At 41.6% G+C, this 14348-nt stretch overlaps 1 protein-coding gene across 1 annotated transcript; it reads left to right on the top strand.

The window, feature by feature from the left end:
- The first annotated feature begins 135 nt into the window (after window positions 1-135).
- Window positions 136-13940, top strand: LOC126987774 (integrator complex subunit 2-like). Its single transcript, XM_050845086.1, has 20 exons — window positions 136-636; window positions 2172-2313; window positions 2983-3199; window positions 3588-3718; window positions 4124-4327; window positions 4530-4702; window positions 4939-5139; window positions 5396-5579; window positions 5894-6042; window positions 6534-6732; window positions 7285-7433; window positions 7742-7953; window positions 9037-9186; window positions 9701-9853; window positions 10144-10321; window positions 10774-11038; window positions 11506-11613; window positions 12099-12318; window positions 13234-13407; window positions 13514-13940. The coding sequence occupies exons 1-20, from the start codon at window positions 161-163 to the stop codon at window positions 13693-13695; spliced, it is 3867 nt and encodes a 1288-aa protein (XP_050701043.1). The 5' UTR covers window positions 136-160; the 3' UTR covers window positions 13696-13940.
- Window positions 13941-14348: the final 408 nt, after the last annotated feature.

The following is a 14348-nucleotide window of genomic DNA, read 5'->3' as shown; positions in this document are numbered from 1 at the left end:
GACGTAACGTAGATATCAAAGTATTGTAGTTTTTAAGAAAAAATAGATATGCCAATCGGTCATATCTGGCATCTGTCTGACAGTGACACACTATCACCTGGGCCATCTGGCACACCGCCTGGAGGGGCTGCGCTCAAGCATCAAAAGCACATCAAGGCGTATGATAGAAGACTCACCTAAGTCAGACAACGTTCATGGTACACTACAACACTCACTGGGGAAAAAAGGAGCCCAAGTTTTCCTTCCGCCACTCGCCGGCAACCCTCGGCAGCAGCGGCGCGGCGTTCACGCGTTCAGTCTCAAAGCGGACGGGCGAGCGTGTGGTCTGCGGCCCTTGTTCCCCCGCTGTGCCATGCCCGCCGCCGCGCCCGTGTCCCCGCGGGTGTTCCGGGCCATCGAGAAGTCGGACATCCACACCCTAGCATGCTGCCGCGAGGAGGACATCCGCGCCGTGCTGCCCTGCCTGGTGCGGATGTCCCTCATCGCCCCGCTGGACCACTCCGCGGAGTGCATCGCCGGCAGGAAGGTCACCCTCAGGATCCTGTCCGGCATCGAGGTGGTCAACTCCCTCGTGGCGCTGCTCTCCATCGACTTCCCGGCCCTCGAGATGGACGTCAAGAAGGAGCAGCAGCTCAGGTGACCCTCCCCTCCCTCCCGCCTCTCTCTCTCTCTCTCCCCCTTAACTTATTCAACAAGTCACTTCCTGAGATGAAAGAAGATATAGGAAACAAATGACAAACTTAACTAATTGACAAACTAACTGACATCCCAACTAACTAACAATAACTTACTAACAATAACTAACTAATTGACTAACTAACTTTAATTAACTAACCATCAAAGGGAAAATGACAAACGAAGGAGAAACAACAAACTAACCAGAATTATTGCAGTGTCAACATCACCAGCAATAGAATATAAAGCAACAGTCCACAGTCCATGGCAGTAAACTTACAACAGAAGGAAAATATATCAGAGAAACACTGAGATAAAAGAGTAAAAAATAGAAGGGATGAGATAAGAGGGCAGAACAGACAATGGAAACTAAAGATATAGAGAAACACATATATAAGAAAGTAAGAAGTAAAAAGGGATAAGATGTGGGAGAATATACAAAACTTATCAATTGCAAGGAAGTTTGTGTATCCGTAATTTTAACCCGAACAAGATGGAAGAAACTCGAAAGATTGACAGAAGTGCCAAAACAGCAACCATGGGAAGACTGGGCACTGGCAGATATCAGTTGTTTGTTCTGAAGGATGCAAATGTCACCAACAAATAACATGGAGGAGTTGGTTTGAGTTGCGGAAAAATTCTACACCGAGCTGTTCTGTAATTAGGATGGGCAGGAGGATGGTTTTGAGGAGAAGGATTGATCGAAATTAAGTAAAGTAAGGTAAGGTAAGCTTCAATAAAAGTAAGAAGTTCCCTGTGTAACTGTGGGCTAAGTTAAGAAAGCTGTGTAAGAAATTAATAGAGGGAAAGCAGGAGAAAATGGTGTATGACCTAATGAAAAAAGATCAGAAATATTAAGCAACTAATTCAATTATTTATGAAATGCTACCATATGTTAATTCATCGAAAGGGAACATAAAAGGCTTGAAGAATTATCATCCATTTAGTCTTCTCCCTGTACCCTGCAAACTTTTCACCAAGATCACAAGAAACAGGATGAGAGCAGTACTAGACTCCAACCAGTCAAGCGAACAAGCATCATCAATCATCAAACAAGTTTAGAAAAATCCGCAGAGTACTTTGAACCGCTACTCATGGCTTTCGTAAATTATGAGAAAGCATGTAAATGATTTAAAACTCTAGAGATGAAATTACTTACTGCACCAGTGGGTATCTTCTTTAGCACAACTGTATATCACTGACCTTGATGTCTTCATTGGTTGTGCGGCACACGGTTTTGATTGTTAGCCAAGGAAAGTTGTCATACATTCATTTCCCACCCAAAGTCCCGTGTTTCAGAGAATTGACACCTCTCAGCTACAGTTTTATAGTGGACATTCACATACTGATATTACTTTTCTTGTCTAAATTACATTGTGTGTAACTAGCTATTAAGAGATGAATGAGTTCCTTTTCTGTTTCTTGAATCTTATCCATATTCTTGCAATGCACTTACCCATTTATTTTAGTTACTAATATGATATTTGAAATTTCAGGCAGAAGCTTGGAGGTGGAAATCAAAATGAGAGTGTGTTGGTGCAAAACTTGGCCAATGGCTTGGCTCTGGAGTTTGAGTGTTCAGACCCCACACGCCGCCTCCGCCTCCTCCTCTCTGAGCTGCTGCTGGTGATGGCGCAGGTAAGGCCCGAAGGGTTCATGTCTTGTTTACAGATTTAAATTGCAAAGGATGGATAGTTTGGGGTCACTGAGTAAATTATTTTCTAAAAAGTTTTCAGATGTAGAGATTTTCAGTTATTAAGGTTACCAAGTCATGTTCATTAAAAATTATCTTGAAGTTGTCAGGAAAGAGACTTGGATACCTACAGATTCTTCCAAGTGTTTATTGTTTTGTTATATTCAGATTCTTCCAGGTGTTTATTATTTAGTTATATTCAGATGGTGTGAAATAAAATGCTCGCTACCATGGAATCCAAGTGTGCTGCCCTTGAATAAATTCATCAGTTACTTGTTCATTTCATATTATTACATCTAGAAATACTTTGACTCATAGTGTTTGTCTTAAAATTACTTGAAGTACTGTAGGATATCAACACAGTGATACTTGTTAAAGAAACTTGTGCTAAATTAGTGTGTTATTTCACATGTACATTTGATAGTGTCTCTTATTTTGCCCAATGTTTAATTGAATCTTCAACTCATTCATGCTAAATAGTGTTTTACTGTATCCCCTTAGAATGTATGCAGTTTTTGTGAGCATTGTTGATGTGAAGAAATGTAGATACTATGCAGTTATGTTAGACTAAATATTAATTAGAAGTCAGTAAAATTCCTTCCCTAAACTTCCAGATCCGGGAGCCACGTCAAGACTTTTATCACAAAGCTTCAGAGCTTTTTGACAACCCGTGTTACCTGGAGGAGGTGAGCGATGTTCTTTGCATTGCCCTGGCCGAGCTGCCAGCACTACTGCCCCCAGCAGAGGTGGCAGAGGCACTGCTGCACGTCACCAATGGGCCAGTGCTCATTGCCCGCATGGTGGCCAACCAGCCAGACTGCTTCAGAGAAGGTAAGGACTAGATAAAGATTTTTTCCTCCTCAAAGTTGAACCTGTGTGTTTCTGAAAAGATGGGAAACTCATCCACATGAACATGATGTTTTTTAGATTTTACATCTGGAAACCTGCACTTTTTAGAGAGCAAAAATCCCCTTTCAGCATCTAAGATATGAGTTATTGGTAAAATGTTGGCAATATTATTTTTAAAGAATGCTCTTGTAGATAATAATAACATTATAATGTAACTGATATGAACTTAAAATTACTTTCTCGTTTATTTTAATTTCTTGGTGCTTTTTGGTTGTTTGTTGTGGAAAAGGCTCTTGCAATGCCCATATTGATGATTTTAGAAGCAATGATTTCTGAACCCATACCACTAATGAGTCCCATGTGTTGTTAGTTGTGACAGGCCTGGTGATGAATGGAGACAAGCAGGACGAAGACATTCCTGGTGGTCTGGTGAGACTCCAGTCTGTGCGCACACTATGCCAGATGAACCCCAGCCAGGCCCTCAACGTGCGGACGCTCTGTGTGAGTCCCAGTAGAGTTTTATGAATATGATGGTTGACCAGTGTATACAAAGCTATTGGTGTCAGGTATACAAAACTTTATTCAATGGACAAGTAAGGTTCTTAAGAAATCAGGTTCCTTCTAACTTTGTGTGGCTTCCGTCTATGAGGAACATCAAGTTTGGTTGTAATAGTCATGTGGTTGAGAGATTTATTATATACATGAACATTTGGCATCATTGTATCATGAGAAATTGTTGTATATGAAGTAGAGTACCATGAAATTTGAGACATATATACAGTAAAATATTTTCTTTTCATACTATATAAAGTTCATTATTCAGCATTTACTATTTCACAGTCAGCTTACTGAAAGAATGCTTCATGCCATGTCATTGCCTCATTCGGGTCGTTGTTATGTCTGCAGGTGGAGCAGTGCCGGATGCCTGGGCTAGCAATCTATCTCACACTGGATGCTGGCAAGGTGGCCAATACTGGAGGGTTGGGCGGCAGCAGTGTGTGTGGGGGGAGTGAGGGAGGGGACGTGGTGAGCTACGTGACAGGTCTTCTGCTGTCACCCAACCAGCCACAGCGCTCATGGTTTGCACAGTTTGTCAAGAGTGGCCAGAGGGTGAGTGTTCTCTTTTCATTTTTCCTTACCCAGTCACATGTGATTTATAAATGATACACTTTCACATTTGTTAGTTTCTGTTTGTATTTCACAGTGGTATTTTTGTATGTGTTTATATGAAAATAAGAAGGAAACTTTTGAATGGTGATGTTTGTTAATTAGAGTGTTTAAAGAGGTTCAAATCTATTCCTGTTTACCTCAGAGAAAATACGACCAGCCTCCGTCAGCACTGGTGGCTCTACGCACAGACCTGAGTGAGCGTTTGAGGAACCTGCTGCTCTTCAACAGCAACGACACCCTGCCAGACTCCCAGGTGATCCACGCCACTGCACTGCTTAGGCTCTACTGTGCCCTCAAGAGTCTGGCAAACCTCAAGTAAGTGCTAGTCTTATCCTTTTCATTATCATCATGTTTTTTTCTAGAATCAGGGGAAGAATTCAAAAGATCTCATCAGACTTTGTGCTCATTTAGGCATGTTCTTCATTAAGGTACCAGGATAGGTGATTAGATCAGCACTATAAAGGCAGAAAGTTTCATAGAAGTTGATCAGAGGAAGAGAGAATACTCATAAAAAGATGATAGTTATTGATGAGCCCGAACACCCTCCACAGGTTCAGCGAGGACACAGAGATCATGTACCTGCTGCAGCTTGTGACGTGTCGACCTCCCCCGTCTTCCGCGGGTGTGAGGTTTGTCAGCACGGGCCTCTGCATGCTCATTGCCTGCCCGTCGCTCATCTCCTCTCAGGATAATGAACGGAGAGCCTCGGAGTGGATCAAATGGCTCGTTAAGGAGGAGGCATATTTCGCAGGGTGAGTTTTTGTGAAGGAAGGAACGTGATAGCATGAACATTATAGATATCATAGTAACAAGGACATGCAGGCAAGTCTTTAGATGAGCCTGAAACCAATTTTTTTCATAGGATCATTGGCCTAGTTTCCACAGATTCAGATTTTACATGCATTTTTGACAACCAATTATACATGAACGTGGTGCACTATTGTAAAATATATTTGATCTGAGCAGGATTGAGTAACTTGCATTGCTTCCCTTCCATCCTTTACCCAGGGCCAGCGGGGTGTCATCCTCGTTTGGAGCCATGTTATTGCTCATGGCCATACACTTCCATGTCCAGCAGCTCAGCGCCATCATTGAGTTGGTCAGCGCCGCTCTGGGCATGAAGGTCATCACCCGTGCCTCCAGCCTGGGCCGCATCAAATATATCTTCACCCACGATGTCTTCACAGAGCAGGTAATTTAGAGGGCATTGAAGAGATTGTGGTTTGCCCCAGATACTTATGGTTTTATTTACATAAGATATGGGTACCATGCCAGAGAGGAGATTGATACTAGCTCTAGATCAGTTCTGGTTTGCTCCTGAGATGTGATAGTAAAAAAATAGATGTCAAAAATAGATGTCATTTACAGTATAGGGGAAAAAAAAAAAGTTGGGGCCTCCCTCTTAAAAAGTAGTAATGCTCTATCTTACAGGAATGACATTTTATTGTTTCATGCATAAGCCTTACATGTGAGGTGACGAGACACCATTGTGACATTGATTTGCAGGTGGTGACGGCACATGCTGTGAAAGTGCCAGTCACGTCAGGCCTGAATGCCAACATCCCAGGCTTTCTCCCAGTCCATTGTGTGTACCACCAGCTCAAGAGTCGCATGTTCACCAAGCACAAGGTCCCCATCAAAGACTGGATCTACAAGTAAGCAGATAATTAGGCTTTCTTGCCCAAAAGGAAAATAAATCATGCTCAAGACATTTATGTGTGTGTCTATTTAGCTCACAGTTCAGCCTTGGCATGGAGGGGTTGTCATTGTATTCAAGGGGTTAAGAGCACAAGTAAAAGTTCTGAATATTTTTCAGTCCCTTTTTAGCGAGCAATCTTAAAGTAAATTAGGGGTTTCAAGTGGTTGCATTGTTATTCTTATTATATCAAGAACTAAAGCTGCTTGTATTGAGTGTTTTAACCCATTACTTCAAATTTTTGCTTGTAATGTCCGTGACCTTCCCTTCATTTGTCGCTATTTTTTCTAAGTGTTGGGCAGTTAGCAAGGAAGATGAGAAAGAAATGTAGTGCTGTAGTTTTGTAACCATACACCCTTCTTGCAAAATTTTATAAGGAAAAAGATGGTAGAGGGGGAAGTGAGTCCATTTCCTTGCATTTTTAAAACTTTTCTAACCTTAAACTCGCAGTCAGATCTGTGCCTGCTCCACGCCGCTGCACCCAGTGATGCCACAGCTGATTGATGTGTACGTCAACTCCATCATCCTGAGTGCCAGCAAAGGGGGGGTGTCAGACCACTTCAATGAGCCCATATCAGAGGAAGAGATCATGGCTGTTTTTTCTCAGTCCATATTTACTGAGAAGAGTCCAGGAAGAAGTCAAAATATGGTAATTTTTTTTAATATATCTATTAATCTATCTGATGCCCTCTCCCCTCACATGAACTTTCCTCAAGGTGCACCTGTGTTAGAAGAGTGTCCTGTTCTCTCTGTCCCAGCACTCCATCTCCACACACTCACTTGCATGTTAGCTCTCTCCAATGCTCATATTAATCCATTTTACCGGTTGTTTCCCTCTGATGCCATCTTCTTCAGTCCTGCCCTCACTCTCTCTTCACTAAGTCATCCTCAGTTATTCTTGTCATGTGTCAAAGTCACTGAATTACTGTTTCCCCTCATCTTGCCATACCACATGCACATAGATTTTTGATTGGTGCAGTTATTCCTTGTGATAAACTATTGTCATATTTATTTCATCATCACTTATCATTTCTTCTCATGGAATTTGAATTATGTGACAATTTACAATCCATTATATTTCATTGTAGTCCATATTTTGATCCCTAGGAAATAGGTCCTTGACGGCTTATGGACAGAAAAAAGAACATGAATCATCTGAATTGTATACAGAAAATCCACATTATTTTTTTTACTGCGACAGAAACATTCTGGGTCAAGATTTAGGGGAGCATTCAGAGGCACCCAGCTGAGAAGGTTGCGGGGGAATGCTGCTGTTGCCCCAAAGAAGCCTAACAATTCCACCATCAAGGCCTCTCACTTGCCCTCACAAGCCACCTCATCTGCCAATAGGTTGGTTTTGACCCCTGGTTATATTGACGTTTACATTTATCTATACCTTTGATACGCTGCTTCTTTTGGGAGTTTTCCTTCAGGGTGATGGCCTAGGAAAGAATCTTTTTCACATAACCTACATCAGTTCCTTTTTTCAAGAATGGGCTGTCATATTACTAAAACTTTGATCATCTGCTCGAATTTGAAAGGGAAGTGAGTGGAAAGACTGGAAAACTTCATTGAGGGATTCTTTAGGAGCAGGAATGAAAAGATAATCTGAATGCTTTTAAAATGTTCAAGAACTATTTTAACTGTTTTGTCCTTAGTATTAGTGGCAGCACACCCGTTGCCTCCGTCATGACCTCACAGCTGCTGCTGCTTTACTACCTGCTGCTGTACGAGGACGTGCGGCTCAGCAACAGTCACCAGCTGCTGTCCTGTGCCCGCAGGATCCACATCTACTCCCCTCACCTCTTTGCTCAGCTGCCCATCAGATACCTGCTCTCACATGCACAGAAAGAACAGAGGCTCTATGCAGGTATGTTGATGAAGAGACAGTCATGAAGTATCAACAAGCTGTGTTCTAGCCCTTTGATCAGTGGTTCTCAACCAGCCACAGTGCATTTCCAGATGGACTACAGAGATTTCCCAACCCTTGTTTTTCTCAGGCATCTTGCATCTGCAGCAATGCACATTTCATTTATTCTTTTTAAACAAAAATAGGCTATACAAAAAAAAATGCATTGTTAATATTATTGTGTGACCAATGAAAGAATTGATGACTGCACAATTTCTGCCTGTGAAAGCTATAGTTACTGTTTGAAAATTAAACCACCAGAAGCTTGTGCATAGCAAGGTGTTGATAGTACAGTGGTCAGCAGGAAGAGTCATAAAGGACTTGAGTTACTAGGGCTACGTACTCTGTGACTCCCAGGTTAGGCCTGATCTTTTGCCGAGGACATCCCTATAAGTCCGTATTTTGAACCGAGGTTTTTGGGATTATCTTATGTTTCATTCACTGTATACATCAGCAAATATGCCTATTGTATTGAGTAAAACATGCTTTCAATACAAAAAATCATTCTTTTCTATTTCATATATCATGTACCGGTACTAATGTAAAGCAGTTTTAAAAATACATAAGATATATAAGTATTAGATATGACAATTACTAATTTTGGAATATATGAAGCTGCTTTCTTTTCTCAATGACACAGTATTGGAATGCCTTCGAAAAGGGTATTGAAAAGACTCCATTGGTTTCTCTCTTTTCTTCATAGATTGAAAAGGATTTGCCTGCTAACCGATGACTAATGTAATATTACTATAGTTTTAACAGGCATTGGTCTAGTGGTTAGCACACACATTTGTCTTTATGGAATCTTTTGATCCAGAGTATTTGCTGTTTAATAGGTTAATATCGCTGTTGATCTTTCTTTCATATGAAGATTTAATGATGACTAGATGAGAGGAGAAACGTGGGAGTAGCATGAGCCTCAGGAAGCATCATCATCAATGTCCACTCACTCAGCACATGCTTGGACTCTACCATGGAGGAGCTCAGATGAGAAATGAGTAGCCTAAAAACTTCTTATATTTGAGGTGTTCTTTTCTGCTTCAGGCTTGTATTCTCCCCTGGTGAAGCTGTTGGTCAGCCACTACCCCCAGCTGTGTCTGGTGGAGGACTGGCTCTACCAGACGCCTTCAGCTAACTCCAGACTTGGCATTCTTCCACCACCGCTGCCCCTTGACCATTTCTCAGTATCTAAAGGTAAGGAGTTATTGCAATTATGCCACATCTCCAAGTCTAGGATGTTATGGGAGGCACCGTCTTTATGATTAACCCGGTAGCAGCAGGGATCATGTTTCTTAATGGTCCCTCCAAGCAAGAAAAATGAGAAAAAATCACCCCTCACACAAACCATTTCATAATATATATCCAAGCATTTGTGATCAGATTATGCATCATCTATTTTGGGGGTTTAAATCTTGGCACAAATTTGGCCCGTCGCTGCTACACGGTAAAGCCACAAATTTGGCCCATCGCTGCTACCGGGTTAAATTTGAATCCCCTTCACAAAAATCAAAGGGTCCATGACCTTCAAGGTAGTTGTTGTAGAGGATCTCACTCTATGAAAGTGTGTGTATCTAAAATCTGTATTGTTAATGAAAGCAAGGAAAAGTGTTCAGTGAAGATATGTTCAAAGCTGTAATGTTAGTGTGCAACAGTCCATTACCATTACTTTGACAGGCAGCAGCATGAGTAACCTCTCCTTCACTTGTAGCTATTGAGGATGCTGCCCACAACCCTGGCCAAGTCCTGGTGCTGCTGGATCGCCTGCTAAGAATGCCGCCTCACCAACTCTGGCCCCTGGCTAGTCCTCTTGTAGCCTCCATCAAGTGCCTCCTGCAGCCTGGCATCCCACGCAAGGTTCTTGGTGAGGAAATATGCTGTTTCTGTACACCCATCTTCCTTTATGTCACTTATCTTAGCAATCATATATACTGTATTTTTTTCTGTTTTGTTTTACAGATCACAGCATTGTAGGTCATACTGTAGTCTCATTCTTTTCCCTACAGTGTCAGGGGGCATTATTCCGTCTCATGAGGCTTCTGAAGCAGTCTGCTTTTTCCTTGAGCCACTTTGCATATGTATTTCATTAAGCATTTGTATGTAAGAATTTAACTTTTGGAGGTCTAAACAGTTGAGGCACATTCTGGTTTTCAGACACCTATAAACAAGTGTGGATGCGACTCAACTCCCTGTTCCCCCGGCGGTTGTGGGCCATGACTGTGGAGGGATTGTTGCCCATAGAGGTCCACGGAAAGTTTCGGCGAGCACTCTCCGAAGATGACATCATTTTGGATCCCCTGTATGTCCTGCGCTGTGATGATCAAGTCTACAGGTGAGGGGGATGGGCGTGTCACGACGTGTTGTCCTGTCAAACGGAGAGGTGTTTAGTGGTATATTCACCTAAGTTTAGGCTTGGCAAGAGCCAGATCTGGAACCAATTCCCATGGATTTATCCAGGATGAATTTGTATTCAGTTTCTCTGATCTGAATCATTGTTAAGAGAATGTGCAAGAATATACACATTGTGTGATCAAAGCAAAGGCACTGAGCTATGAAGAATCCACCTCTATGACTCATCCCATGCAGCACAAGAATATATGTAATGGTGTTCATTGTGCCCCTCGCAAGACTACTCATACCAAGGAGGAATCTGGTGTGGATTTGTGTCACGCTAATCAAGAATTCATTTTAGGCATTGTCTGGTACTCACCTCATGCAAAAATTTTATGTGGGATTTGCCGTGACATGCCTGAGTCCTAATGTCCAGTTGTTGGTCTCTTTCAGGTGTGCTCCTCTGCTGCACCTGGTGATGTACATGCTGCAAGTGTACCTGCTGTCTTCACGTACCTTCCTATCGCAGCAAATGCAAAATAAACCTGCAACAGCAATTGCCCACTGCCTGGGAACCAGTGCCAACGCTGGCACCACCACCTCCCCTCAGACCATCGAGGAGGAGAGGGAGAAGTTGAGAGGGGCGCTGGTGCTCACCCAGGAGAGTGCTGCAGTACAAATCTTGCTTGAGGCCTGCTTGATGAAGGAGCATGAGAAGGTGGGTGACTTACATGCAAATGTTGATTGACAAGATTGAGGAATACATGAAAGAGAGAGGTGGGAGAAGTATGTGAATGTTGCACAAAGGCAGTTTGTGAACTTTGAACTTCAGCCATGGTCACTCCTTCAAGAAGGTTTCTCAGAGGAAAGAGTTAGAGCTATAGGCAGATTGATTGAAAGTAAAAATGGATTCTAAAGCACAATTTCTTTAGGGTCCAGGACCAGGTACATGAATAATTGAAGTGTTCATATGGATGCATGTGAGCATTTCCATCTCATGCTGCTCCTTGGTGCTTCAATTGACAAGTTGCTTTATATAGTTCAATTGTAAAAAATACAAATAAATGTGGGGCCTGACATTCAAAACATTTACTGGCTGAAATTGAACCTTCTCACCTGTAGATTAAATGTCTTTTTTCAGATTTAAGTTGGCTGGGTTGATTAAATTTTATTATAATATTTCAGGATGGCGCTGGAGCCCTAATGCTGCAGGAGGTACGAAGCATTGTGTGCTCCTACATCCATCAGGCCTTCCTCAAGGACACAACATTGGCCAAGCTGGTGCATTTCCAGGTATGTAGGCTGACATGGGTCCTGACTGGCTTCACTTTATTCTATTGTCTGGAATACCTTTGAAGCCTAAGGGATGACTTCCTGCACTTGCTCCTAGCCATATTTATATTATAAATGTCAGTGTATGCTTGGATCTATGCTTATGGTACTGGTCCGCAGAATATTTTCACTTGCTCAACTGGTCCGTGGCTTTGAAAAAGTTGGGAACCACTGCACTACAGGACAGAGACTGGGCATTGGAGATATAAAATAGACAAGACAAAATGGAAGTTGTTGATGTGTATTAAGGAAGATGTTACATGACGTAATAATCTCTTGTTACATTGATTAGCATTAGCTGTAGTTTTTATTTTTATTTTTATTTATTTATTTATTTATTATTATTATTATTATTATTATTATTATTATTATTATTATTATTTTATTTTATTTTATTTTTTTTAAGCCATATCCCTGACCAAATTATTGCGTCCCCTTTTCAACAGGGTTACCCAGGAGAACTACTTGGGGCTGTGGTGAGGGGTGTTCCATCAATGCATATTGCCATTGGCCTCAACTGGATTCCTGAACTTCTTCAGCTTCCTGATTTAGAAAAACAGCTGTTTGCCATTGAACTAACTTCCCACCTTGCTCTGCAAAATGCCATGCCTTCCACCCTTAGTATATCAAGGCTTGGAATAAACACCCTGGCCACGTTGCTGTCAGGTTAGTGATGAACTTGATTTTTAGTTGTAGGTCTAGTTGTATACTTTGTTTATTGACTGTGGATAAAGAATCAAAGTTGGTGACTAATTAGTGTGCATCAAACTCCTTGTTATTGAGCCAGGGCTAGTACCAGTGCTCTGAAGACTGTCTGCGTTGAATAACAGTCAACCCAAATAGTGTGCTGACCATCTTGGGCCATAATGTGTTATGGACCTCATCATGTTAGTAGAGATGTAGCTACAGATATAAGTCTGCTCACTTAAGTCCGACCCAAGCTGACAACATAAACCCAAGTGTGTCTGCAAGCTGAGTGCTGATTGGCTACTGCTTTGGCTTCCAAGTTTTCTTTAACCTCTCTTTGTGTTTATCTCATGCAGCACTTTCTGCTAATCTGCACTGTGCTTACGACCATGCTTAGGTTTCAGCTTGGGTCAGACTTAAGTGAACAGACTTTTTTTTTTTTTTTTTTTTTTTTTTCAGGGCACCTATCAGGCAGCTGCAGCTGTCGTGTGGTTTATTTTAGATTGTTATTTTCTAGACCTTGATCTCAATTTGCTTCTGTGAAAACATTTTAATAAACAGCAATAATAAGAAAATAGGTGATTGCCACAACTACAAAGTATTACATGAAATGCAAAATGTCATATCTGCATAAAAGTGGATTCTAAGATGAACAAGAAAATTTTATGAACTCTGAAAGGTACTAACTTGAAGGTTCAGGATTTTTGGGGGCTGGAATTTAAATTTATGTTTATTCTTCAAGAACTGAATACTTTCTCCATGTCCTTCCTATTATCAGGCCCACTGATACCACACCACTTCCAGTCTCACTCATGTAGATAACAGAAAGTTAAGCTTTTGCTAAGTCATCTCTCAGGTCACTCATGATGACCCTCTATTTCTTGCCCTTTACAGTATTAAGTAAAAACAAGCGGCTGACAATCATCAAGGAGTCTCTGCCCTCGCTGGTGGCCATTGGACGGGCCTTCCCTGCCCTCACCGACGACCTGCTGCACCTCATGGTCATGTACGGCCGTGTGGCGTCAGCACAGTCCAGTCTGCTCTCAGCACCAGCCCCTAAGTCTCTCAGTAAGTCCAGGAGAAGTAAGACATGAATAAGTATTATGTATCTATATCTACCCATATATGTCTACCCATATATCTATATATTAAAAAAAAAATCTTTCCATTTTAGTATTCCAAAATGGGGACATGGAGGAACGCGACCTTGATGGAATAGAGAAGATGGACTACGAGGCAGGTCCTCCCGAGGAGATGGTGCGTGCAGTGCCGCAGGAAGACTCTCTATACGCTCAGGTCATCTTCACCTTCAGGAAGCTTGTTAAGGAGAGTACAATGTCTCACAACCTCTACTAGTGCTGGGTTGTGTGGGAAGGAGGCGGCCATCAGCTTCCAACATCATCTTTTTGTTCATCATGGTTTGATGAGAGTTTGTGTACAAACTCTGTCTGCATGTGTGTGTGTGTGTGTGTGTGTGTGTGTGAAACCATCACATTTCATCAATTCTTCATCAACATTTTCATGTGGTTTTGTTCTGTAAGTAATGTGTGAGAAGATTTATAATTAAAATAAAATTACATAAAAAAATTTTCATCATAGTTCATGCCTCATTTTCATTTTTATGTTTTCCCCTCAAATAGATTATTTTTCACAAATAATGGTTATTATTAGGACTTCTTGAGTGGTGTTTTTTGCCCCTTTATATGGATATATATATCCTTCAGTGCAGTAATGGTTCAACCATACTACAAGTGCCTATTTGTAATAGCCTGACAAAGATTGCATCCACCACAATGCCACAAGCCAGCAGTGTAGGGTATTGGCTGCCTTCCCATATGTTTCAGCCAACATCAGCAAAAGGATTTCATTGTTACAGTGGTGATCAGGGTCACTCCAGAGTAATGGGATGCTAAGAGTGTTTGGTGTAATGCACCAGACCACCACTTTTTTTTTTTTTTTTTTTTTTTTTTTTTTTTTTCGAATTATCGTCACGTGAGGAGTAGAAGGTG

Source organism: Eriocheir sinensis, chromosome 66 (assembly GCF_024679095.1).
Source record: "Eriocheir sinensis breed Jianghai 21 chromosome 66, ASM2467909v1, whole genome shotgun sequence".
NCBI classification, from domain to species: domain Eukaryota; kingdom Metazoa; phylum Arthropoda; class Malacostraca; order Decapoda; family Varunidae; genus Eriocheir; species Eriocheir sinensis.
This window is presented reverse-complemented; position numbering and strand designations above follow the sequence as displayed.

Excerpts from the sequence above, each read along its gene's own strand:
- LOC126987774 (XM_050845086.1), top strand. The coding sequence starts at position 161 with ATGATAGAAGACTCACCTAAGTCAGACAACGTTCATGGTACACTACAA. Across the intron at positions 637-2,171 it reads AAGAAGGAGCAGCAGCTCAG|GCAGAAGCTTGGAGGTGGAA; the intron begins GTGACCCTCCCC and ends TTGAAATTTCAG. Across the intron at positions 9,854-10,143 it reads CATCCCACGCAAGGTTCTTG|ACACCTATAAACAAGTGTGG; the intron begins GTGAGGAAATAT and ends TCTGGTTTTCAG.